This window comes from Muscardinus avellanarius, assembly GCF_963383645.1.
Source record: "Muscardinus avellanarius genome assembly, chromosome: 21".
In the NCBI taxonomy this organism is placed as follows: Eukaryota; Metazoa; Chordata; class Mammalia; order Rodentia; family Gliridae; genus Muscardinus; species Muscardinus avellanarius.
In genome coordinates, this window is record NC_137807.1 from 273,850 (window position 1) to 298,840 (window position 24,991).

Consider the following 24,991-nt stretch of genomic DNA (forward strand, 5'->3'; position numbering starts at 1 on the left):
GACACCCTCAGCTACTTAGTGAGGCCTTTTGCAACTCAGTGAGACCATGTTTTAAAATAAAGAATAAAAATTAGGGCTGGGGGAGTAGCTTAGACGTAATGCCCCTGGGTTCCATCCCCAGTACCGCAAATAAATAAATAAATAAATAAATAAATAAATAAATAAATGGAAGGAACCAGGCATGGTGGCACATGCTTCGAATCCTAGTACTTGGGAGGCTGTGACAGGAGGATCACAGGTTCAAAGCCAGCCTTGGCAACTTGGTGAGGCTCTCAGCAACCTAGTGAGACTGTTTTCAAATAAGAAATAAAATCAGCAGGGCGTGGTGGCGCACACTTGTAATCCCCGCGCTTGGGAGGCGGAGACAGGAGGATGGCACAGGTTCGAAGCCAGCCTCACTGGCTTAAGAGACCCCGTTTCCAAATAAAAAAAAGATATAAAATAGGTCTGGGAGTGTAGCCTGGAGGTAGAAGGGTTTCCAGGAACCCCAGTACCACCACCAAAAAAAAAAAAAAAAAAAAAAAGAAAAGAAAAAAAGAAAAGAAAATCAGAGCTGGGTGTGGTGGTGCATACATACTATAATCCCAGTACCTGGGAGGCTGTAGAGTCATCCACCTAGCAAGACCCTATTTCAAAAAAATAAAAAAAAATAAAAAAATAAGCCAGGTGTGGTGGTGCACATTTGTAATCCCAGCATTTGAGAGGCTGAGACAGGAGGATCGAGGTTCGCCGACAGCCTCAGCGACTTAGCGAGACCCTGTTTCATAATAAAGAATAAAAAATAGGGTAGGGGTTGTAGCTCAGAGGTCCAATGTTCCTGGGTTCCATCCCCAGACCTGCAAAAAATAAAAAAGTAAAAAATAGGGCTAGGGGTTAGCTTGAAGGTAGATTACCCCCTTGAAGGCCCCTTTGGAGCTAGGGGTGTAGCTTGGAAGTGGAATGCCTGGCCTGGTGTAGGAGTTCTCATTGAGACTTGGAGGGGGGCACAGAACCAGGCTGGTGGGGCCCCCAGATTCCAGTCCTGCCTGCTCCTAGGAGCTTTGTGAGCTCAGGCAGAGGGGTGCACGCCCAGCCTCAGTTTCCCCGCTTAGTTAATGGGGCGGCGTGGGTGGGCGCGGCTCACGGGCCCTGGTTTGGGGCCAGCCCCCAGCCCCGCAGGCATGAAGCTGAACGAGCGAAGCCTGGCCCTGTACGCCACGTGCGACGCGCCGGTGGACAACGCGGGCTTCCTGCACAAGAAGGGCGGGCGGCACGCAGCCTACCACCGCCGCTGGTTCGTGCTGCGGGGCAACATGCTCTTCTACTTCGAGGACGCGGGCAGCCGCGAGCCCGTGGGCGTCATCATCCTGGAGGGCTGCACGGTGGAGCTGGTGGAGGCGGCCGAGGAGTTCGCGTTCGCCGTGCGCTTCCCCGGGGCACGCACCCGCACCTACGTGCTGGCCGCCGAGAGCCAGGCCGCCATGGAGGGCTGGGTGAAGGCCCTGTCGCGGGCCAGCTTCGATTACCTGCGCCTGGTGGTGCGGGAGCTGGAGCAGCAGCTGGCGGCCATGGGGGCAGCCGGCGGCCCCATGCCACCCCGGCCGCCCAGCGCCCTCCGGCCCAAGGAGAACGGCTGTGCCGTCTGGAGCACCGAGCTGCCCGCCGTCCCCGCGGCCACCTGCCCTGCGCGCCCCCCGCTGCCGCCCCGCCGCAGGGCCTCGGCGCCCAACGGTCCCCTGGACTCGGTGCCCTTCAGCCAGCTGCATGAGTTCTACGGGCGGGAGGTGCAGGTGCTCCGGGCCCAGTGGCTCAGCAGCCGGACTGGACCCCAGGAGTCAGGGTGAGCCCCCGCGGGGCCTCCAGGGGTCCTGGTCCCTGTCGGACTTGAACCCCAGACCCTGGCGAGGATTGCGGGCAATCAGGACCCAAGCCACCAGAACATGCTGGAGTCCGAGGGGACGTTAAGACTGTGGCCCAGAAGGCCCGGGCTCAGGGGACCCTCACGCCAGCCTGAGGGGAGTCCGGGACCTGGATGCCCCTGCAGAAGCATCTCCAGACACAGCAGGTGCAGAAGCCCAGGATAAGTGCGGCCCGTCGGGTCTGTCTGCCGGCCTGCACGCAGGGCTCCTGGCGGAACCGGCTGGGCAGGACTTCGCGGGCCCTGCCAAGCTGCTCCTGGCGGCAGCGCCCTGGCCCGGCCTCTGGGCTGCCCTTGTTCTCCTGAGACTCTGCCTTTCAGTGACCTCCCCAGTCAGTGCCTCTGCACAGGCCGGGGACGGGCCTCCCCCGAGGCCAGCAGACCGCCCGCAGTGGCCGCTTCTGGTAGGAGCACCTAGGGACGGGAGGCCTGGGAACTGACCCCAAGCTGGACAAAAACAGCGTCAAGCTGCCTTTGGCTCCCACGGCCCCCTGACACCCCGGTGTCCCCGAGGGAGCGGGGCCTTCGCCCCAAGCCCACCTGCAGGCCGCTCTCGGGCTCACTCACCACGGTGCCCGATCTTCAGGAGAACCTCAGGGGGCCGGGACCCCCTCGGCCTCAACTGGGCCATGTTTACAGTCCTCGGTACCCCATACCCAGGACGCCCCCTTTTACTAGGGCAGGGGAAACGGGCTAAGTCTGCCATCCAGGCCTCCGAGCACCCTGCTGGCTCAGGGGGCTGGGCTGGCTCTGAGTTTTATTTTTAAATATGTAGGATTGTTGCTGTGGTTTTGTTTTCTAGCTTTTTGCCGCTGTAGTTCCTGTTGGGTGGTGAGGATGATGCCCTGGCTCTGGGCTCGGGTGGCACAGAGTGAGGGTTGGTCCCGCTAGGAAGGAGCCCCGTAAGCCCCGCTCTGTTCTCGCAGGTGCTGCTGGGTCTCGGTACATCCCCTCGTCCCCCCATGAGTTCTGAGTAGTGTGCACAGGCTTTTGGGGCGAGGTGTGGGCCCCATCTGTAGGTTTACAAACTCAAAAGGTACGGAGACGCCAGGCATGGTGACACCTGCCTGTCATCCCAGTACTTGGGAGACTGAGACAGGAGGATGGCAGGTTCGAGACCAGCCTCAGCAACCCAGTGAGACCTCAGCAGTCTAGGGAGACCCTGTTTCAAAATAAAAAATAAAAAGAGCTGAGGATGAAGCTCAGAGGTAGAATGCCTCTGGGTTCTGTCCAAGTACAAATAATAATAATAATAATAAAGGTACGAAGGTCCCGGCCTCCCGGGGGAGGGGCGGGGATGTGCCCTCTTCTCCAAAAGCAGAGGTAGAATGCCTCTGGGTTCTGTCCAAGTACAAATAATAATAATAATAATAAAGGTACGAAGGTCCCGGCCTCCCGGGGGAGGGGCGGGGATGTGCCCTCTTCTCCAAAAGCACATGATGGGGTCTGGCTGCCTCCAGGGCTGGTGACAGATATTGTTGGCCTGGGAAGGAAATGCCAGGGCCGAAATAAACCAATTTTGTCAAGTCGTGGCTGGTTGTGTCGTTTTTTACCCTATCAAAATCCTCGGTAGAGCCGGGCGTGGTGGTGCACGCTTGTCATCCCGGCATTTGGGAGGCTGAGACAGGAGGATCGCTGTTTCTGGCCAGCCTCAGCTGCTTAGGCCCTTTGCAACTCAACGAGTCCTTGTTTCAAATTAAAGAATAGAAAATAGGGCTGGGGGTATAGATTGGAGGTAGAATGTCCTTAGGTTCCATCCCCAGTACTGGAAAAAAAAATTCTAAATAGATTTTCCTGGCAGAGACCAGAGCAGGCCCTCGGAGAGCGGTGACCATGTGTGGCTCCGGGCATAGGCTTACAACCTTTCAGTACAGATACTGGCCCTCTCCCAATCGCCGAGCCTGGCCTCAAACCTGCGATCCTCCTGTCTCAGCCTCCCAAGTATTGGGATTACAAGCGTGCGCAACTGTTGGGCTCGGCCTCAGCAATTTACTGAGGCTTTCAGCAACCTGGTTCCAAATAAGAAATAAAATCAGTCTAAGGCTGGGCGTGGTGGCACACACTTGTAATCCCAGCATTTGGGAGGCTGAGACGGGAGGATCGCGGTTCATGGCCAGACTCAGCTACTTAGTGAGGCCCTCTGCAACTTAGTGAGACCCTGTTTCAAAATAAATAATAAAAAATAGGATCAGGGGTATAGCTCGGAGGTAGAATGTCCCTGGGTTCTATCCCCAGACCCCCCCCCCCACACACACACAAAGAGACTAAAATTTAAATAGGGCTGGGGGTGTAGCTCGGAGGTGCAGTGCCCCTGGGTTCCACCCCTGGTATCTCCCCCCCCCAAAAAAAATAAAATCCGTCTAGAGATGTAGCTCAGAGATGGACTACCTCTGGGTTCAGTTCCCAAAACTGCAAAAATAAATGAATAAGTAAATAAATAAATAGGTTTTTAAAGACAGCTGAGTAGTAGCGTCCGCTCCTAGCTGGAGGCGATGCTACCTCGGGCTGCTTTTGAGGGATGATCAGAAAGGGAAGTGGCTGTGGCCACTTCACAGCCAAGAGCCTGCAGCTTCCTAATATGGACTCAGAACTCAGGCCAAGGGGCTCCCCTGGCAGCCTGGGAAAATCTTGCACATTCAGGAAAATGTGGTGTAGGGTGAGCAACCTATAGTCCTCGTGTCCAAGAAGTTAAAAATATCAAGGCCAGGAAGTCATGCCGCTTGGGAACATTTCTGTGCACACTGAGTAATTCTTCCTGTCCCTCGGAGCGCAGCTCACAGGCAGGTGCTGGGGCAGCGCCCCCGCTCCCCAGCTGAGCCTGGGTCATTTGTGACCACAGTCGCCGCGGGCCATGGGCGCAGAAAGGGGGAGATTGAGCCAGGCCCGGTGGTACATGCCTGTAATCCCAGTCCTTGGGAGACTGAGACAGGAGGATCACAGGTTTGAGGCCGGCCTCAGCAACTTAGTGAGCCCCTGCTTCAAACTAAAAAGCCGTACGGTACGGTGGTGCATGCTTAGAATCCCAGTACTCCATTGGGAGGCTAAAACACGAGGATCGTAGGATCAAAGCCAGCCTCAGCTACTTAGTGAGGCACTCAGCAACCTTGTGAGACCCTGCTTTCACATAAGAAATAAAGTCAGAGCCGGGCGTGGTGGCGCACCTTGTCATCCCAGCATTCGGGAGGCTGAGACCGGAGGATCGCACAGGTTCGAAGCCAGCTTCAGCTACTTAGTGAGGCTCTCAGCAACTTAGTGAGACCTTGTTTCCAAATAAAACATAAAATATAAAGGTCTGGGAGTGTAGCCCGGAGGTAGAAAGCCTCTGGGTTCTACCCCCCAGTACCACCAATAAATAAATAAAAAAATTAAAAAAATAAAAGACTAGGGCTTTAGCTCAGAGGTAGAACACCTCCAGCTTCAATCTCCAGTACTGGAAAAAAAAAAAATATTAGCATGGCCTCCCTTCTACTGAAGCCATGCTATCAGTGGGCTCCACATGCACCTGGGCCTGGATTCCAGGAATTCTGGGTCAGTAAGCTGGGGCAGAGCCCAGGAAATTTCATTTTGAGTAGGATGCCGGGGAATTTACGACTCCTGAGCTTTCAGTGGTCTTAACATCTCCTAGCATCCCACTCATCTGATACTAGCTAGGAAATAAATCCTCATTTAATCTTTAAAGAAACGTATAAGGCAGTGTCTAGCCGCCCGAGGCGGCCCCCGGTGCCCGCCCCTAGGATCCCCACCTGCGGTCGCCCCTTCCCACGCGGAGCCCTCGGGATACTGGGGGTGTGGTGGGGATTTGCGAATCCAGCTCACGGGAGGCCCTGCAGCCCCCGCCTGGGTGCTCTGGGGAAATTAGCTGTCCTGGGTTTCGGCGTCGGGGCGCCCACGAAGGCAGCCCCGTTTCATTCACAGCACAAAGGACTGGTCCTCGCTGGTCCCTCCCGACGGGGGCTCTCTCCCCGGATGCTGTGACCAGGATGCTGGGGGAAGAATTTTTTTTTTCTGAGTTGACTGCCGAGCTGTCTCCAGGCTGAACCTCCTGCCCTGGTCCTGGGCTCCTGACCCGACAAGGCATTCCGGACTAAACGAGACCAGGAAGACATGCGGGGTGCGGCCAGGGCTGGGAACGGACTCCTCTGGCTCGAATACCACTCTCTGCACTCCTGCCCGACCCCGGGCTTCTACAGGACCCTCTTGTCTACAGAGGGACACGCTGGTACTCGTGACTTGTACTGGGGACTGAACCCAGAGGCTTTCTACCTCTCAGCCAGACTCCCAGCCCTATTTTAGTTAGATTACCGTGAAGCAGGGTCTCACTAAATTGTTGAGGCTGACCGGGAACCTGCAATCCTCCTGCCTCAGCCTCCCAAGCACTGGGATTATAAGCGTGCGCCACCACACCCGGCTCATACCTGGCTTTTTTTTTTTTTTTTTTTTTAAACTAGCTTTAAAAAAATACAGCTTTGCAAAATACTTCTGAGGGCCACACCCCGACCCCTGATCTGCCCCCCACCCCAGCTCCAGAACAAAGAAGCAGGTTGCCTAGAATTATTATACAATTCTGTATTTAGCGACTTGTGTTCCATTTTTTAAAATTTTAAACAAAGTTCATCGATCTCTCATAGAAACAGTTCTTGTGGGATTTCTCATGTCGTTTTGAAACCGTTGCAGGACGTCAACCATTGTCCACGGGTCTGCTGGCTTTAAGCACAATAGGAATTCTGTGTTCGAAAGAATAGACGAAGAGTTGCTCAGATCCCGTCACATCAAAGCCGGGGAGTCCTCTAGGGACCGTGGTCCTGGAGCTGGACGCTGTGTTGGCGCCAAGAGTTAAAAGTGGCGTGTTTCCCCCAACGGTGTCTCATGCACCGGGGTGGTGGCGGCTCAGTTGTTCCAGACTGGATGACTCTGAAAACTGGTCAGTGTTTCTTATTGTCAAAATATAAAAATACCTTCATCTGGATAAAAATGTAGACAGTGGAAAACTCTTCAATGCATAGCCGGGTGTGTGGAAAAAGAGGTTCTCCTTCCGGGCGTGTGGGTGTCGACAGGCGTGGAGACCGTGGCGCACAAGAGTTGGGGTTTCGGGACCGGTCCTCGCTGGTCCTTCCCGACGGGGGCTCTCTCCCCGGATGCTGTGACCAGGATGCTGGGGGAAATTTTTTTTTTTTTTTTCTGAGTTGGGAGGGAGCCGAGTCTCTGCTCCCTGCAGGTCCTGTGTTGGAAAGTTGGAGGGTGGCCTTGGAGACTGGGGTACAGCGGACAGACTGTGTTGGAATGAACCTCACGTGGGCTTGGAGCTGCAGGTGCCTTCCAGAGACAGTACCAGGGTCGGCTTGAGAGAGAAGATGGCGGCGAGACGTGTTTTGTTGGGCAAATTGGCTTTTTTGGCTCTGGAAGCTTGCCAGACAACCACACTGTCACTTTTTGAAGAACCAGGGAGGAAAAATGGCGGCCCACGGTTTTCTCGGGAATGCCCACGCTTACCTCTAGGGAAAGCTTCCTGGGTGTGGTGGATATGCAAGACAGGGTGGGGGGATAGGTCATTCTGGCTCAAACGCCCCTCTCTGAGCACCTGCCAGGACACCCAGCTTTCAGAAGGATCTGGAAACACAGCTTGTCACAGATGGGCAAGATGGACGTCTTGTCTCAGTGGCCCAAGGTTCCTAAGTAGGGGCAGGACAGGCAGCTTGCTTTGTGCCCTGCGCCCGGGACAGCTGGACCATGGCGCGCATCTCTACAACATTTGCTATAGCACAGACGTCCTGTCTCACCCAGGTTGCTAGACAAGACCGCCATGATGGAACACGTCTTCAAAGACGGCGGCATCATCGTCGAGCTTGGCGTTTAGAGTCTTTCGGACTTTTTAGCACGGTTTTGGAAGGGCGGTAGCTCACCCCGCTGTCTCAGACAAGGCGCAGCGGGCGGGGGTGGGGGAGAGAAAAAAACCGTGGCTCAAGGTTATCTCAATTTGGTCAGTCTTAGCGCGTTTTGCGATGGCTTTGAACGATCGTCTTCTTTTAATCTCATCTAGTGGCAAAAAAGAGAAAGAAAGGAAAAAACAAAAACCCAACAACACAACTCGGGTGTATACTTCTCAATAGCTGCGGTAGCATCCTGATTTCATAACTCTCTGTAATATCAAAACAGTATCGGCTGGGGATAAATTCCAAAGGATCCTTTATTAAAATATCTAAAAGAGGTCTATAAATATTTCTTTATTTGTCTAAAAGAGTTTGGAGTTTTCAGGTGACGATGTGGTGCTCGGCTGCTCTGCTTCCCGCGGAGGGGCCGGGGTGGGGCACGGGGGCGGATTCCGGGCGCCCCGGGTACCACCGCCCGCTCACAACCTCAGAACCAGGCTCGTAGCGAAACACGTAGCCCACGAGATGCTGCGGTCCACCGCGGCGCGGACGAGTTCCTCCCTGGCCGGAGCTGCCCTGCTGGGACACCCAGGGCCAGGCGGAAGGCATGCCCCTCGTCCCCAGGCTTCAGAACTCCCACTCCAGGGCTTCCTCCCGGTTGGCGGCCTTCTCCAGCCGGTAGATGATGCTGTTTAAGTTGGCCATCTTCTCGTGCCGTCGCTGCAGGTTGGGGTTCAACTTGGCGCTGGGGTGCAGGGCCCCGGCTGGGTCAGCCGTGGGGCTGGCACTGGGCACTTTGGCGGGGAGGGCGCCGGGTGGGGACGGGGAGATGGGGGCCGAGGAGGAGGGGATGGGGGACACGGACATGAGCCGGCCCGGCGAGGAGGCAGCTGAGGGTGAGTTCAGAGACACCTCCAGACTGCAGCGCGGGGACTCTGAGGCCGCCTTAAAACTCAGCGGGTCCAAGGGGAGCCGCTCCCCGGCCTTGCTCTCCTGGGAGGGGTGCAGCGAGGTGCAGTCTAGCGTGGTCCCCCCTGGAGGGATGGGTCCTGGGGCCACGGGTGCGACTCCGTCACCACCCGGAGGGCCGGGATGCTCCTCTTTGGGGGGACCTTGGCCATTGTCCGGCTCCCCAGGGTCCCGTGGCCGGCTGCCCACCTCTCCCTCGGTGTCTTCCTCCTCCTCCTCCTCCTCCTCCTTCTCTTCCTTGATCCTCACTCGGGCCCTGTCCGGGGTGGTCAGGGCTGCGGCGCTCGGCTCAGGGCTCTCCAGCAGCTCCAGGTCCTTCATGGCAGGCTTCTGGTCCTCAGCCTCTGAGTCGGGGCTCGGCGGTGTGGGGTCCGGGTGGGAGTGGCCTGGAGGGAGGGCACTGGGACCCCCGCTTGGGTCGAGGTCTGGCTCGTCCTGGGTCCCCTCCACCAACATCTCCCGGCGCATCCGGGACCTGGGCAGAGAGGGCCGTGAGCCTGGGGCTGGACAGGGGACCCCTCCCACGGCCCGGCAACTCCCACATCCCTGGTCACTTTCCCACATGCTGTTCAACTTCCTCAGAGCTCACTGCCGTTTGTGTGTGAGAGAGAGAGAGAGAGAGAGAGAGAGAGAGAGAGAGAGTGTGTGTGTGTGTGTGTGTGTGTGTGTTGCGGTGCTGGGGGTTGAACCCAGGGGCATTCTGCCTCTGAGCTACACCCATAGCCCTATTTTTAATTCTTTATTTTGATTTTTTTTGGTGGTACTGGGGTTCCTGCAAACCCTTCTACCTCTGGGCTAAACTCCCAGACCTATTTTATACTTTTTTATTTGGGAACAGGGTCTCCTAAGCCACCGCGCGTGGCTGGCTTTGAACCTGCGCCATCCTCCTGTCTCTGCCTCCCAAGCGCGGGGATGACAAGCGTGCGCCGCCATGTCCAGCTGTCCTTATTTTATTATTATTATTTTTGGCAGTCCTGGGATGGAACCCAGGGGCGCTCTACCTCTGAGCTACATCCCCCAGCCCTATTTTTAAAATTCCTTATTTTGAATCAGGCTCTCAGGAAACTGCTGAGAGCCTCACTAAGTTGCTGAGGCTGGCCGTAAGCCCGCGGGATCTTCCTGCCTCAGTCTCCGGAGTCCTGGGATTACAATCCTGTGCCACCACGCCCAGCTACCATCCCTATTTTATACAGGTCAGAAGACTGAGGCTCAGGGGGGGGAAAGCCCCCTGCCCAGGGCCCCGGGGCTGGAGAGGTGGGGCCAGGCCTTACTCCAGAGGTCGCACTCAGGGGGAGGGGGCCAAGGGGCCGGCTGAGCGCCCGCCCCGTCCATCTGCTCACCGGTAGTTGTGGAACCAGTTGATGACCGTGTTGGTCTTGAGGTTGAGCTGGAAGGAGAGCAGCTCAATGGTCTGCTGGGAGGGGTAGGGCTCCAGCTGGTAGGCCTTGCGCAGTGCCTCTTTCTCCTCGGGCGCCAGCACCACGCGGGGTTTCTTGAGCTGCAGCAGGCTCAGGTCCTGCGGCTGCAGGCAGGGGCTGGGGCACTCGGAGCGCGCGGCCGGAGACTCGCTGTCCGAGTTGGTGCTGATGAGACCGTAGCGGCGTTTCAGATAGGCTGGGCCAGGGAGGGAGGGGCGCTGAGACGGGCCGTGGCCATCCCCGCCTGCACCCCCAGCCCCCAGGAACAGCGGCGCACCGGGCAGCCCTGCTCGGGGAGCCCCTGGTGCCCCGGCTCCAGGGCTGGCCCTTGGTCCTCTCTCCCCTCCTCAAACCCCCGCATGGAGGAGCTGGCCTGACCTCACCAGCCCTGAGTCCTGTGAAACCTTGTGGGGGGATGAGGGGCTCCACGGGGTGACTGAACCCAGGGTTGCTCTACCTCTGAGCTACCCCCCCCCCCAGCCATATTTTATTTTGAAATAAGATCTCACTAAGTGGCTGAGGTTGGCCTCAAGTCTATAATCCTCCTGCCTCAGCCTCCTGAGTACTGGGATTATAGCCAGGTGTCATCGCACCTGGTGATGACACTCTTTTTTTTTAAACTTTTTACTTTTATTTGTTTTTTTATACTGAAGGTTGAGCCTGGAGACATTCTATCATTCTATCTCCAAGCAACACCCTTAGGCCTTTGTGTGTGTGTGTGTGTGTGTGTGTGTGTGTGTGTGTGTGTATGTGTGGTGCTGGGGATGGAACCCAGGGGCATTCTACCTCTAAGCTATACCCCCAGCTTTTTATTATAAAAATTTTTTTATTTAATAAAAAACCCAGCTTTTTATTCTTTATTTGGAAACAGGGTCTCACTAAGTTGCTGAGAGCCTCACTAAGTAGCTGAGGCTGGCTTCGAACTTGTGATCCTTCTGTCTCAGCCTCGCAAGCGCTGGGATTACAAATGTGTGCCACCAGGCCCGTCAGAGGGCACTAATTTAAAGATCCATCCATAGCCCATTAACTGCAGGGTGGATCTTGACCCCAAGTCGTCAAAAGGTTAAAAACAAACGCTGCTATAGTTCAGAGCTGAAGCGTGTCCCGAAAGCCCACGCGTTAAAGACTGGGTCGCTATTGAGAGGTGGTGGAATCTTTAAGACGGACCTAGTGGGAGGTCTTTAGGCTATTGGGGGTGTGTCCTCAAAGAGGATGGTGGTACCTTCGTCTCTTCTTTTTTTTTTTTGGTGGTACTGGGGTTCCTGGAAACCCTTCTACCTCCGGGCTACACTCCCAGACCTATTCTATATTTTTATTTGGAAATAGGGTCTCTTAAGCCAGAGAGGCTGACTTCGAACCTGCGTGATCCTCCTGTCTCCGCCTCCCAAGCGCGGGGATGACAAGGGTGCACCACCACGCCCGGCTTGATCTCTTCTTTCTGAGAGAGGGGATTGAACCCAGGGGCATCCTACCTCTGAGCTATACTTCCAGCCTTTTTAAGTTACTTATTTTTATTTTTATTTTTTTTTATTTTTAGCGGTGCTGGGGATGGAACCCAGGGATATTCTACCTCCAAGCTACACCCCCCGGCCCAATTTTTTTTTTTTTTTTGGTGGTACTGGGGTTCCTGGAAGCCCTTCTACCTCCAGGCTACACTCCAGGCTACACTCCCAGACCTATTTTTACATTTTTATTTGGAAACAGGGTCTCCTAAGGCAGAGCCCGTGGCTGGCTTCGAACCTGCGCGATCCTCCTGTCTCTGCCTCCCAAGCGCGGGGATTACACGCGTGCGCCAACACGCCCGGCTGTATTCTGTATTGTGAAACCGGGTCTCACTGAGTTGCAGAGGGCCTCACTAAATAGCTGAGGCTGTCCGCGAACCGCGATCCTCCTGTCTCAGCCTCCCGAATGCTGGGATGACAAGCGTGCGCCACCACGCCCTGCTTATTTTTATTTTGAAACAGGATTTTGCTAAGTTGCTGAGGGTCCCAAGTTTCAAAGGCTGCCCTTGAATCTATGATCTTTCTGTCTCAGCCTTCCAAGTACTGGGGTGACAGGAGGCCCCAGCATGACTGGCCTTCTTGCTCTTTTTGATTTCTGGGTCAGTTCTGTCTGGGTGATGGCACCAGGGTGATCTGTCTGTCTATGCAAGAGGGAGCCGAGGTCGAGGGGGCGGGAGGTGCCGAGAGGCGGTCTCTGAGCAAGTCTGCTGCTAGACTGGCAAAGTCTTTGGAGTAGCGATGGGTGCTCAAAAGGAGACCGAAAGATATGAGGTACTGGATTTTCACGGGAGATATAATTTTTTTTTTTTTTTTGGTGGTACTGGGGGTGGAACCCAGGGGCTTTCTACCTCCGGGCTACACTCCCAGACCTATTTTATACTTTATTTGGAAACAGGGTCTCACTAAGTTGCTGAGAGCCTCACTAAGTAGCTGAGGCTGGCTTCGAACCTGCGCGATCCTCCTGTCTCAGCCTCCTAAGCGTGAGGATTACAAGCGTGCCCACCACGCCCGGCTGAGATATATTTTAATTGTTCTCAACCGTACTGTCCTTTGGAATAGGTATCTCATCCAGGGTCACAGCAGGCTGAGAGCGGTGGACTCGGGTCACGACTAGATACAGTTCCGAGGGTACGCTGAGCCCTGACCCAGGGTGCCACACACGCGGGCCCGGCCCCGCCGGCCGATACCTTTCTTCTCCAGTTTCTTCATATCCCTCAGCTTCTCCACGTTGTGGGGGTCGCTGAGCCACAGCTGCATGCGGACGAAGGGCTCACGTCCCTTCAGGCTAAGCTTGTGCCAGGGTTTGGGCCGGGACAGCAGGTCAGACACAGAGCCCTGCGTGAGGCCCAGGATGCTCTCGCCAAACAGACGCTGCCCTGGGGACAGGGAGGAGGCAGCTGTCACCCAGGGCTGCTCCCAGGAGAGGTAGGAGCAGGCCGGGGATGCCGGGCGAGCCCAGCGCCCTCACGTGGGAGGGAGGGCCAGAGACATGGGGACCCCCCCAACCAGGGGGATCTGAGCTTCCTGCAAAAGAGAGATTGGGGGGGGGTAGGACCAGACAGCAACCAGCAAAAACGCCTTCTCAGTTTAAGAGGTTCTTCACTCCTACGGGGTCCCTGAAATTGTAAACTTCATGCCCATAAACTTGTGTCATCTTGTTAGAGAACCATTTAAGTGTGTACATCCTCAGTGTCCTAGAATTCTTTTCTACTGCCTGGGCATCATCCAGTGCCGTCCTAGTCCAAGGGCACAGAGATGCATAAAGATTTTTTTTTCCTGCAGTGCTGTGATTGGAAGCCTGGGTCTCACATCTGTTAGGCAACTGAACCATACCCCCAGGCCCTAGTCTTAGACATACCCAGGGGCACTCTACCTCTGAGCTACACCCCCAGCCATACATACATACATACATATATATATATATATATATATATATATATATATATTTTATTAATTTATTTATTTTTGTGGGTCTGGAGATTGAACCCAGGGGCATTCTACCTCCAAGCTACACCCCCTGCTCTATTTTTTTATTTGTTATTTTGAAACCGGGTCTTACTGAGTTGCAGAGGGCCTCACTAAGTGGCTGAGGCTGTCTGTGAACCATGATTCTCCAGTCTCAGCCTCCCGAATGCTGGGATTACAAGCGTGCGCCACCACGCCAGGCTCCACCCCTATATTTTTTAGTCTTTTTTAATTTTTATTTTTTGTGGGTCTGGGGATGGAACTCAGGGGCATTCGACCTTTGAGCTATACCCCCTGTCCTATTTTTTTTTTTTTATTCTTTATTTTGAAACAGGGTCTCACTGAGTTGCAAAGGGCCTTGCTAAGTAGCTGAGGCTGTCTGTGAACCGTGATCCTCTGGTCTCAACCTCCTGAATGCTGGGATTACAAGCGTGCGCCACCACGCCCGGCTTTATTCTTTATTTTGACACAGGGTCCCACTAAGTTGCGGAGGGCCTAAGTAGCTGAGGCCGTTTGAGAACCTTCAATCCTCCTGTCTCAGCCTCTGAGATTACAAGCATGCGTCATCACACTGGGCTTATATACATATAATGTGTGTGTGTGTGTGTGTGTGTGTGTGTGTGTGTGTGTTATTGGGTACTGAACCCAGGGACATTCTACCTCTGAGCTACACCCCCAGCCCTATTTTATTTTTTGCTTTTGAAACAGGGTCTAAGTTGCTGAGGCTGGCCTTGAACCTGCAATCCTCCTGTCTTAGCCTTCCAAGGACTAGGATTACAGGTGTGCACCGCCATGCCCCACTCCATTGTTTTCTTCTTCCTTGAACAATGAATATGAGCAGGGCGTGGTGACACGCACGCTTGTAATCCCAGTACCTGGGAGGCTGAGACAGGAGGACCACAGGTTTGCGGCCAGCCTTCGCTACTGAGCGAGGCCCTCAGGAACTTAGCGAGACCCTGTTTCAAAATAAAGAATAAAATAGGGCTGGAGGTGTGGCTCAGAGGTAGAATGTTCCTGGGTTCAGTCCCCATACCACACACACACACACACACACACACACACACACACACACACACACACGTCTTCTTTTTCAAATAGAAATTGTAGTGAAAAGCTGGGTTTGCACACACTCCTGGAGAAAGGGGCATAACACATCTGGGGCTCTGAGAAGTTTATAATCCAAAAAAGAAAGGTCCCTAGACCAGATTTCCCCTGCTGGCGCAGAGGTCCGGGACCTGGGCATCACACTGGGGTCTCACAGTGACTGGCATCTCTCAGCCCCCAGAAGGAGGTTTTGAGAGCTGCGAGCTGAGAATTCAAGGTAATTCAGACCTGCCTCCAGCTGCTGCAGGGACCCCAGACAGAATCACAGCTCACACAGGGTCTTGGGTGTCCTGGGGCTGACCAGCCCCTCCAGGCTGACCTGAGCCTGGACCAACCAGGGGCAACTTCTCAAGGCCTGCGGGAGCCGCCCCGCGTGGAGGCGGCAGCCCTGACCCGCCACCCCGTACCTAGGTTGTTGTCCGTGAGGACCTCCTTGACCCGCTTGGTGATGGAGTAGGTGTCCAGCTCCGGGGACATGGCTACAATCTCCTGGATGCCCCCCGCCGCCTGGCTGCCCGAGCACGTCTTCCCGCCCAGCGAGGAGCCCGCGCGGCCCTCGGGCTGCTGGTTCTCTTTGCTGCTCTCCAGCGACAGGCTCAAGCACTCCTGCGCGCTCTTCTCGGGCTCCGTGGGGCTCGGCGGCGGCGATGGCGAGGGCCTGAGCTCCGGTGGACTGGCTGTGGGCCACAGAGACAGAGAGCGCCGTCACTGCCCTCTGGCAGGGTGCAGGGGCGGCTGGGGCAGCAAGCACATGGCCTGCCAGCTGTTACCATGGTAACAGCCCAGGAAGGACCAGGCAGGATGCTTACCTGGAGGTAGCAGGCCCCTGGGTTCCATCCCCAGCAACACACACACACACACACACTCCAAGACACATTTAAAAAAAAAAAAAAAAACATGGCCTCCGGTCTTTAAAAATGTCGTAACCGCCAACCAAAGAGTGGCGGAAGAAATGACCAAACTGAAACATGACAACAGAATACAAGTGACCCAGAATCTGATCCTGGAAAGGAAAAATGGCATGCACATCATTCATTCACTCCCTCATTCATTCATTCCTTCAGTGGTACTGGGGATGAAACCCAGGGGCATTCTATCTCTGAGCTCCACCCCAGCCCTATTTATTTATTTATTTATTTATTTATTTTGTGTGTGTGTGTGTGTGTGTATGTTTCTGGGGATGGAACCCAGGAGCATTCTACCCCTAAGTTATACCCCTAGCCCTATTTTTTTTTCTTTATTTTGAAACAAGATCTCAGTTGCAGAAGGTCTCACTAAGACTTAGTGAGACTGTCCTCGAACCCAGATCCTCCTGTCTCAGCCTCCCAAGTACTGAGATATGCGCCACCACGACTGACTTTATTTTCTCTCTTTAGACAGGGTCTCACTAGTCTTGAACCTGTGATCCTCCTGCCTTAGCCTCCCAGGTAGCTGGGATCACAGACACGCACCACTGTGCCTGCCACACTTTTTTCTTTTCTTTTTTCTTTATTTTTTTCAGTACTGGGGATGGACCCCAGGGGCATTCGACCTCTGATCTACACCCCCAGCCCCATTTTTTATTCTTTATTTTGAAACAGGGTCTCACTGAGTTGCAGAGGGCCTCACTAAGTAGCTGAGGCTGTCCACGAACTGTGATCATCTTGTCTCAGCCTCCTGAATGCTGAGATACAAGTACGGGCCACCACGCCCGCTGCCTTTCTCCTGTCTCTGGGCAGGCCAGCTGTCCTGGGTATCACAGCGAGGCACCTGGCAGGGGCCGCTTGCAGTGCCCCAGACCTACCCCGGGGCGTACCCGCAGGAGGGCCTCACCGTTACTCCTGCTCTGTGACTCTGGGCGACTCTCAGAGCCTGGGTGTCCTTACCCCTGCCAAGCTCAGGCCCCTCTCTGCCCACCCCATAATAAAGGGCTGGGTACCAGCCTGTGCTAAGGACTCTGAGGCTGTATTCTGGGTCTTAAGGAAAATTGCTATGATCAATCAGGATGCCAGGTGAGTGTGTGAGTGTGTGTGTGTGTGTGTGTGTGTGTGTGTGCGCGCGCGCGTGGGGTGAGTGGGTCTCTGCAGGCAAAATACTCCCGCTACCTGCCCCAGGCGCGCTGGCGCCCCCTAGAGGAATAAACCAGGTTTGGTGCCGGAGAGGTGGGGTGGAGACCCTCCCTCTGGGTGTCTCCAGGGGCGTAGCGATGGCGGCCAAGACTAAAGCCAGGTCAGTGGGGACAAGAGAAGGCAGAGGCGGTAAATACAGCCAGACGCATGCGCCTCCGCCCGGCTGGGAAGCACGGGGCTGCCTCCCCCGCCGCACTCACCCTGGGAGGCGCTGGGCTGCTGGCCCGCGGCCTGGCCGAGCTGGTCCGAGAGCCACAGCTGCATGCGGATGAAGGGCTCCCGCCCCTTCTGCGTCAGCTTGCTCCAGGGCTTGGGCCGCGACAGCATGTCGCTCACGCTGCCCTGTGACAGGCCCAGCACCTGCGGGTGGGCGAGGCATCCAGGGGTCAGCAGGTCCCTGGACACTGCCCTTCCCCAAGACCCTGGGGGGGCGGCTGCTTCCAGTGTCCCCATCTCCCGGGATGGAACGCCTGCTGGGGGCCTGTGCTGTGCTCCCCCTCCTCGGGTCCCACTGTGCAAAAGTCCTGCCCGGTCACCAATGTCCCCTCCTCCTGGAAGCCCTCCGGTGCTCCCTTTGGCCACCTCTCCCTCCTCTGAGCTCACCCAACCCTTTGTATTTCTCTGCTAAGGACAGAGGGACACTTGTAATTGGCCCAGCGGGGGGTGCCAATCAGCAGGGACCCTGGCTGCCCTGAGCTGTAGCCCAACCCAGCTGGATGAGGCAGGGCCCAGGCCTGGAGGAGGGGGTGGCCATCGCTGCCTGGGAAGGAAGGATCGCGCTGTTCCCTAGAACTGCAGGCCCGTGGGCCGTGTCCTTCCCGGGGACCAGGACCCAGGCTCGCGGGGTGGTGACATTCTACTTGGCGGGAACCCTGATTCTCGCGTTTCCTTCTGGGCCACAGACCCTGGGGGCCGGCGTCCCTCTTGGGGTCCCCCACAGCCTTCACCTTCTCCCCGAAGATCCGCTGGCAGATGCCGTTCTTGGCCAACTTCTCCTTGACCTGGCGGGTCAGCTCCAGCGTGTCCACCTCGCGGTACATGTACAGCTCGTACTGCTCGGGGGTCAGGGGCGGCACGGTGGGCTTCAGCGCACGGGGCACGTAGGCGGGGTAGTAGGCCAGCCGGCCGCCGGCTGCCTCGGGGACGCCCCCTTCGGCCTTGAGCTCGCCCAGCCTGGGGGGCTCGTCCTCGGCGCCCGGGGGCTCGTCCTCGGGGGCGGCGGGGGCCTCATCCCCGCGGGGCCAGGCCCGCCCGTTGGGCTGGCCAGAGTAGCCCGAGGAGGAAGACAGCGAGGGCGACACGGAGGCGAAGGGGCGGCCGAGCAGGCCGCGGTCCGAGGCCCAGTGGTGGTCGAAGTAGCCCGCGTCCCCGATCTCCGACTTCACCTTCCGGATGATGCTCTGCACGAAGGCGGCCGGGGACAGGACGGCGAGCGGCGTCTGCGCGGCACTGCTGGTGCCGCCCGCGCCGTCCTCCTGCTTGATGGGGCCCGGGGCTCCGTTCTGGCTCACGGCGGCCAACGAGGGCCGCTCGGGGGGCGACGGCGGCACTGAGCGGCCCCGGGGCGCGGCCTCCATCTCCAGCAGGGCCTGCTGCTGGGCTTGCATCTCCCGGCGAGCCTGTTCCAGGATGTTCTTGATGGCATCTTCCGAGGTGCTGGCGGAGGCTGTGCCGTTGGCGATGGTCATCGGGGCCGCTGGGTTCTTGGGCTCGCCTGAAGGGAGGAAGAAGACAGGGCGGCTACTGTCGGGGCTCAGCTTGGAGGGCGTGGTGGCGCACGCTTGTAATCCCTGCGCTTGGGAAGCAGAGACAGGAGGATCGCGCTGGCTTAAGAGACCCTGTTTCCAAATAAAAGTATAAAATAGGTCTGGGAGTGTAGCCCGAAGGTAGAAGGGCTTCCAGAAACCCCAGTACCACACACAAAAAAAAACCATTAAAAGGGCTGGGGGTGTAGCTCAGAGGTAGAATGCCCCTGGGCTCATTCTCAGTAACACACACACACACACACACACACACACACACACACACACACACACACTCTCTCAGGTTGACAGGTGGGGTGTGGTGGCACATGCCTGTAATTATCCCAGTACTTGCCATCGGACTAAACAAGGATAGAAATTGTACTGCATAGGGACTCTGGGGGTAATACGGGCAGTGTAGGCTCCCCGCCGTCAAGTCCTCTCTCCTCTGTCCCTCCTGGCTGGCGAGAGAGAGATCACTGCACAGGGGAAAATCCTTTGCAAACAGCTTAGAAATCAGGACCACTGCTCTGAGCAGCCACGAGAGGGCAGCAGACACTGCAAAATGGAACGGTATCAGAGCCCAGATCCGCTTCTCAGCCAGTCTTGCGCCAGGACCCTGGTCCCTGGCAGCGAGAAGCCCCTGGAGCAGTCAAAATGACAGCCGCACCAGCAGAGCTGTTCCCAACAGCGCAGAATTGTGAGAAAGATATCACAGTGAAGGTATGAATTGTAAGACTCTTCAGAGCCCTTTCTCTGGGCTGGCCCAGGACTGATCTCACTTGAATAGCACACAGCCTACAGGAAGGAGTGGTAATACCATCCTCCACCCCTTTTTTTTCTTTTGGTAGGTATTGGGGATTGAATCCAGGGACATTCAACTTCTGAGCTACACCCCCAGCCCTATTTTTTATCCTTTTTTTTTTTTTTGTGGTACTGGAGTTTTTGGAAGCACCTTCTACCTCTGGGCTACACTCCCAGACCTATTTTACATTTTTTTAAATTTGAAAACAGGGTCTCTTAAGCCAGCGAGGCAGGCTCCGAACCAGTGCAATACTCCTGTCTCTGCCTCACAAGTGCGGAGATTACAAGCGTGCGCCACCATGCCTGGCTTATCCTTTATTTTTAAAAAATTTTTAATTTATTCAGCTGGGCGTGGTGGCGCACGCTTGTAATCCCCGGGTTTGGGAGGCGGAGACAGGAGGATCACACTGGTTTGAAGCCAGTCTCTCTGGTTTAAGAGACCCTGTTTCTAAATAAAATATAAAATAGGTCTGGGAGTGTAACCCGGAGATAGAAGGTTTCCAGGAACCCCAGTACCACAAAAATTTTTTATTTATTTATTTATTTATTTATTTATTTATTTATTCTGGTGGTACTGGGGGTGGAACCTAGGGGCTTTCTACTTCTGGGCTATAATCCCAGACCTATTTTATATTTTATTTGGAAACAGGGTCTCACTAAGTTGCTGAGAGCCTCACTAAGTAGCTGAGGCTGGCTTTGAACCTGCGTGATCCTCCTGTCTCAGCCTCCCAAGCACGGGGATTACAAGTGTGTGCCATCACGCCCGGCTTTATCCTTTATTTTTGAAACAGGGTCTCACTAAGTTGCAGAGGGCCTAAGTAGCTGAGGTTGTCCACACACCTGTGATCCTCCTTTCTCAGCCTCCCAATACAAGCGTTCGCCACCACACTCGGCTTTCCAAGCCCATTTTATTTATTTATTTTGGTGGTACTGGAGTTCCTGGAAACCCTTCTTCCTCCGAGCTATACTCCCAGACCTATTTTATATTATTTTTATTTGGAAACAGGGTCTCTTAAGCCAGTCTGGCTGACTTCGAACCTGGGCGATCCTCCTGTCTCCGCTTCCCAAGCGCGGGGATTACAAGTGTGCGCCACCACACCTGGCTTACCAAGCCCATTTTAAAGACCAGAAGATGGAGGCTCAGAGAGGGTATCTTGCCCAAGTACACACAGCTAGTAAACAGCAAAGTCAGACTGTGTGGCTGGTCTGGCTCCTTTGCACCAAGCATTGTAGGTGATTTTGGGGTCCAGGAAGGGGCAGCATTCGGTTCACCTGGGTGAGGTTTGGGGGCTCCCTGGAGATGACTCCTGAGTTGAGTCGTAGGTCTGAGCAGGAGCTGGCCAAGTGAAGGGTGTTTGGATGGGCACAGCCATGGAACGGCTCATGTAAGGGGCTGAGAGGACGGGGAGGGTCTGAAGACACAAAGGTGTGGAGAGCCGGCCGGGGAGTTGGGTTTTTATCTCCAGGGTATCAGGAGCCACGGGAGGGGTCTGAGCTGGCGGGAAGGTATATGTGTCCTAGAACGGGCCCCCCTGGCCCCTGGGGGTTGTGATGGCGTGGGCGAGGCCCAGGCCGAGGTCGTACTCACCCCCCTTCTGGGACTCGATCTCCTTCTTCGCCTGTTCCAGAATGTTCTTGATGGCATCGTCTGAGCCCGTCTCAGGTGTACGGATTCTCGGGGTGATGCTGCCTGGAGGGGCACAAGGGCACCTGTTATTGGGGGGATCTGTGTGCCCCAAGGTCTGTACTGCTCTGGGGCTAGGAAGGGGTCCCCTCCTCCCTAAGCGCTCCAGTCCAGGCCCGGGGGAGTGAGGGTCAGACCGCCACCTCTACTTCACACAGGACGTACAGGCTAGTACAGCTGGGAATAATAATACAACGAGGTGCCAGCAGCGACGGCGCGGGGGCCGCCACAGCTCATGTTCTGGAGCAGCTGCTACCTCCTGGGTCCAGATGGGGAAGTGGAGGCACGGGGCTGTGAGATCAGCCAGTGTGTGCAGCAGAGCCTCAGTCCCAACCCAGCATCCGCGAGGTCAAAGCCAGCACCCTTCGCGTGGGTGAGAAATCCGTTCTAGCAAGGGTGGGGCCCCACCCCCAGGCCACCTCAAAGATAGGTGACCCTTGCCGGGCGTGGTGGCGCACGCTTGTAATCCCCGCGCTTGGGAGGCAGAGACAGGAGGATCGCGCAGGTTTGAAGCCAGCCGCGCGCGCTGGCTTAGGAGACCCTGTTTCCAAATAAAAAAATGTAAAAATAGGTCTGGGAGTGTAGCCCGAAGGTAGAAGGGCTTCCGGGAACCCCAGTACCACCAAAAAAAAAAAAAAAAAAAAAGATAGGTGACCCAAGCCAGGCACGGTGGCACGTGCTTGGAATCCCAGTACTCTGGGGGCTGAGCCAGGAGGGTCACAGGTCTGAGGGCAGCTTCAGAAGCTTTGGGAGGTCCTTAGCAATTTAGTGAGACCCTATTTCCAAATAAAAAATCAAATAGGAAGCCGGGCGTGGTGGCGCACGCTTGTCATCCCAGAATTCGGGAGGCTGAGACCTGGAGGATCGTGGTTCGCGGACAGCCTCAGCCACTTAGTGAGGCCCTTTGCATCTTAGTGAGACCCTGTTTCAAAATAAAGAATAAAAAATAGGAGCTGGGCATGGTGGCGCATGCTTGTAATCCCCACGCTTGGGAGGCGGATACAGGAGGATCCTGCAGGTTTGAAGCCCCTTGCTTGTTTAAGAGACCCTGTTTCCAAATAAAAATATAAAAAATAGGTCTGGGGGTGTAGCCCAGAGAACGGTTTCCAGGAACCCCAGTACCACACACACACACAAAAAAAAGAATAAAAAATAGGGGCCGGGCGTGGTGGCGCACGCTTGTAATCCCCGCACTTGGGAGGTGGAGACAGGAGGATCGCACAGGTTAGAAGCCAGCCGCGCTGGCTTAAGAGACCCTGTTTCCAAATGAAAATATATATTAAAAAATAGGTCTGGGAGTGTAGCCCGGTGGTAGAAGGGTTTCCAGGAACCCCAGTACCACCAAAAAAAAAAAAAAGAAAAAAGAAAAAAGAAAAAAAGAAAAAAAAAAGAAAAAATAGGGCGGGGGGTATACTTTGGAGGTAGAATGCCCCTGGGTTCCATCTCCAGACCCAGGGGGGAAAAAAAAGCCAGATGTGGTGGAACAGGCTTGTAATCTCATTACTTGGGAGGCCTAGACAGGAGGGTCGCAGGTTCACGGCCAGTCTCAGCTACTTGGGCTCTCCACAAGTTAGGGAGACCCTGTTTCATAAAGGGTCTCATTTATAAAGAATAAAAAATGGGGCTGGGGCTGGAGCTCAGAGGTAGGATGCCCCTGGGTTCAATTCCCCAGCACTGCAACAAATCAATAAATAAATTAATTTAAAAAATAGAATAGGGCCGCAGATAGCGCTCGGAGGCAGAATGCCCCTGGGTTTCCCTTGCACACACACACAAGAAACAGAAACACACAAAGAAAAGAAACCATAACCCGGGGACTGGCGGCCGGGAGAGCTCTGTGCGGCGGGGAGGCCGCGTCCGCGCGGGCGCCCGGCTGCCGCTCACCTCGCTGCCGCACCTGGATGGTCCTCAGGGCCAGCACGTTCTGCTCATCCGACAGGAACTGCTTCATCTTGATGAAGGGCTCCTTGCCCTTCACCGTGAGCTTGCGCCAGGGCTTGGGGCGCGCCAGGATCTCACTCACCGAGCCCTGCGACAGCCCCAGCACGTAGTGGCCGAACACGCGCTGGCCGATGTTGTGCCTCAGAAGCTGCTCCTTCACCTGGAAGGCGATCTCGGCCGTGTCCAGCTGCTCCTCCTCCGTCCCCGCCGCGCCGCCGCCGCCCTCTGCGGGCTCGGGGCCCCCGGGGGGCTCGGGGCCCGGGGTGGCGGGGGCCGGCGGGGGCTTGGCGCCGTAGAAGGCCGAGGGGAACACCAGCACCCCGCCCGCCTCGCCCTTGAAGGCGGCCAGGGGCGCCGCGTGCTTGGACAGCAGGGCGTCCGCGGCCAGCCTCTCCCCCGAGGCCAGGCCGGGGAAGGGGGACAGGGAGAAAGTCCGGGGGCCGTCGGGGCCCAGCGGCGGCTGCCCGGGGCTGGGGGACAGGGCGTCTTCGGGGCCGGGCGGGGGCGGGAGCTGCTGGGGCGAGGGGTAGGACGGCCCGGTCAGAGAGTCCTTGATGGAGTCGTCCTGGGAAGGATCCTCCTCTGGAGAGGCGAGACACGGGCGAGAATGGGGACACAGACAGACGACAGACAGACAGACAGACAGACAGACAGACGGGGAGCAGAGAGATAACGAGAGAGAAATCAGGGTGAAAGAGACAGAGAGATGGCAGCTCAGAGAGCCGGAGGCAGAGGGGGCAGAGGGAGAGTGGGGCGGGGGGGGAGGAGAAGGCCATGGGTGTCCAGTGGCCAGGAGCCCCAACGTCGGCGGTCCCCTCATTCCCCGATGCCCGAGCCTCAGGGCCCCACCGAGACGCCAGTTCTGGGGACACCCCCCCAGAACATTATCCTCATCCTTGCTGGGCCTGTCCTGCCCCCCACGTTTCCGGGGACTACCTCACCAGACCCGGGAGCACCCACGGGGACTTCTGGCTCCCTGTTTCACAGAGAGGGAAACTGAGGCAGCTAAGGCTAAGAAGCTGTGGAGCGATGCGTGGGGAGCGATTCAGGGGGCCAGCAGAGGCCACCGGCCATTCCCAGGGGTCGGCTTTGGGGTGCGAGCCCCTCCCCAGTTCTTGCACAACAAGGCTGGGGAGAGAGCGGAGGCCCTCGGGGGGCCCTGGGGTTCAGCTGTGTGACTTTGCGTCTGGGCCTGGATGTGGGCGCAGGACAGGCATGGGACAGGTGTCGCGTCAGCTCACATCATGGGGCCACGGACCCCCCTCCCCCCCCAGCAGCCCTCCTCCCCTACCGGGGCCGGCCAGAAGACTTGGCTTGTCCAGGAGGAATTTCTGCGAGGGAAAGAAGGCATCCTTTGCCAGGAGCAGCGAGTCCTCGGGCTTGGCCAAGCCCTGCGGAGACAGGAGGCAGGGCTGAGAGGGCGCGGTGGGCTGCAGGTTCTTGGGGTCGCCCAGCCTGGGGGACGGGGATGGTGGCGGGGACACTTACCTGGGGGAGGCTGCACGTGCTGGAGGCCAGCTTCATGGCTTTCAGGATGCTGTCAGAGAAAGCGGAGAGGGTGGGTCAGCCGGGCCGCAGGGGGGACTTTGTGAGCGGCACCGCGGGCTCCTGCGCCCTAGGCAGGTGGCCTCTGTGGCCACGGGCCTGCGCCTGTGGCTCTGGGCAGCAGTTAGGAAATACGTGAGCTGGGGGTAGAGTTCAGTGGTAGGAGGCTCGCCTGGCAGGCGATCCTGGGTTTCTGGGTCTGACTTCAATTCCCAGCACCATTAAAAAAAAAAAAAAAGCCGGGCATGGTGGCGCACGCTTGTAATCCCGGCGCTTGGGAGGCAGAGACAGGAGGATCGTGCAGGTTCGAAGCCAGCTGCGTGCGCTGTCTTAGGAGACCTTGTTTCCAAATAAAAATGTAAAAATAGGTCTGGGAGTGTAGCCCGGAGGTAGAAGGGCTTCCAGGAACCCCAGTACCACCAAAAAAAAAAAAAAAAAAAAAAAA

At 56.3% G+C, this 24,991-nt stretch overlaps 2 protein-coding genes across 2 annotated transcripts in view; one reads left to right on the forward strand and one right to left on the reverse strand.

Annotated features, from left to right (window-relative positions):
- Positions 1 to 1,160: 1,160 nt before the first annotated feature.
- On the forward strand, positions 1,161 to 7,751 carry PHETA1 (PH domain containing endocytic trafficking adaptor 1; the record flags this gene model as incomplete). The annotated part of the gene is made up of 5 exons (XM_080717571.1): positions 1,161 to 1,819; positions 1,989 to 2,171; positions 2,248 to 2,301; positions 2,411 to 2,542; positions 7,679 to 7,751. The coding sequence occupies 5 exons, from the start codon at positions 1,161 to 1,163 to the stop codon at positions 7,749 to 7,751; spliced, it is 1,101 nt and encodes a 366-aa protein (XP_080573697.1).
- Positions 7,752 to 8,391: 640 nt separating this feature from the next.
- CUX2 (cut like homeobox 2) overlaps positions 8,392 to 24,991 on the reverse strand; it is a gene marked incomplete at both ends in the record, with an annotated part of 201,853 nt that continues 185,253 nt past the window's right edge. Inside the window, 10 exons of the mRNA XM_080717572.1 lie at positions 8,392 to 9,208; positions 10,074 to 10,347; positions 12,841 to 13,029; positions 15,130 to 15,399; positions 17,031 to 17,190; positions 17,778 to 18,544; positions 20,965 to 21,066; positions 22,945 to 23,583; positions 24,293 to 24,392; positions 24,490 to 24,538. Of these exons, the coding sequence (XP_080573698.1) occupies positions 8,392 to 9,208; positions 10,074 to 10,347; positions 12,841 to 13,029; positions 15,130 to 15,399; positions 17,031 to 17,190; positions 17,778 to 18,544; positions 20,965 to 21,066; positions 22,945 to 23,583; positions 24,293 to 24,392; positions 24,490 to 24,538 (3,367 nt within the window). The remainder of the gene's footprint in view (positions 9,209 to 10,073; positions 10,348 to 12,840; positions 13,030 to 15,129; positions 15,400 to 17,030; positions 17,191 to 17,777; positions 18,545 to 20,964; positions 21,067 to 22,944; positions 23,584 to 24,292; positions 24,393 to 24,489; positions 24,539 to 24,991) is intronic.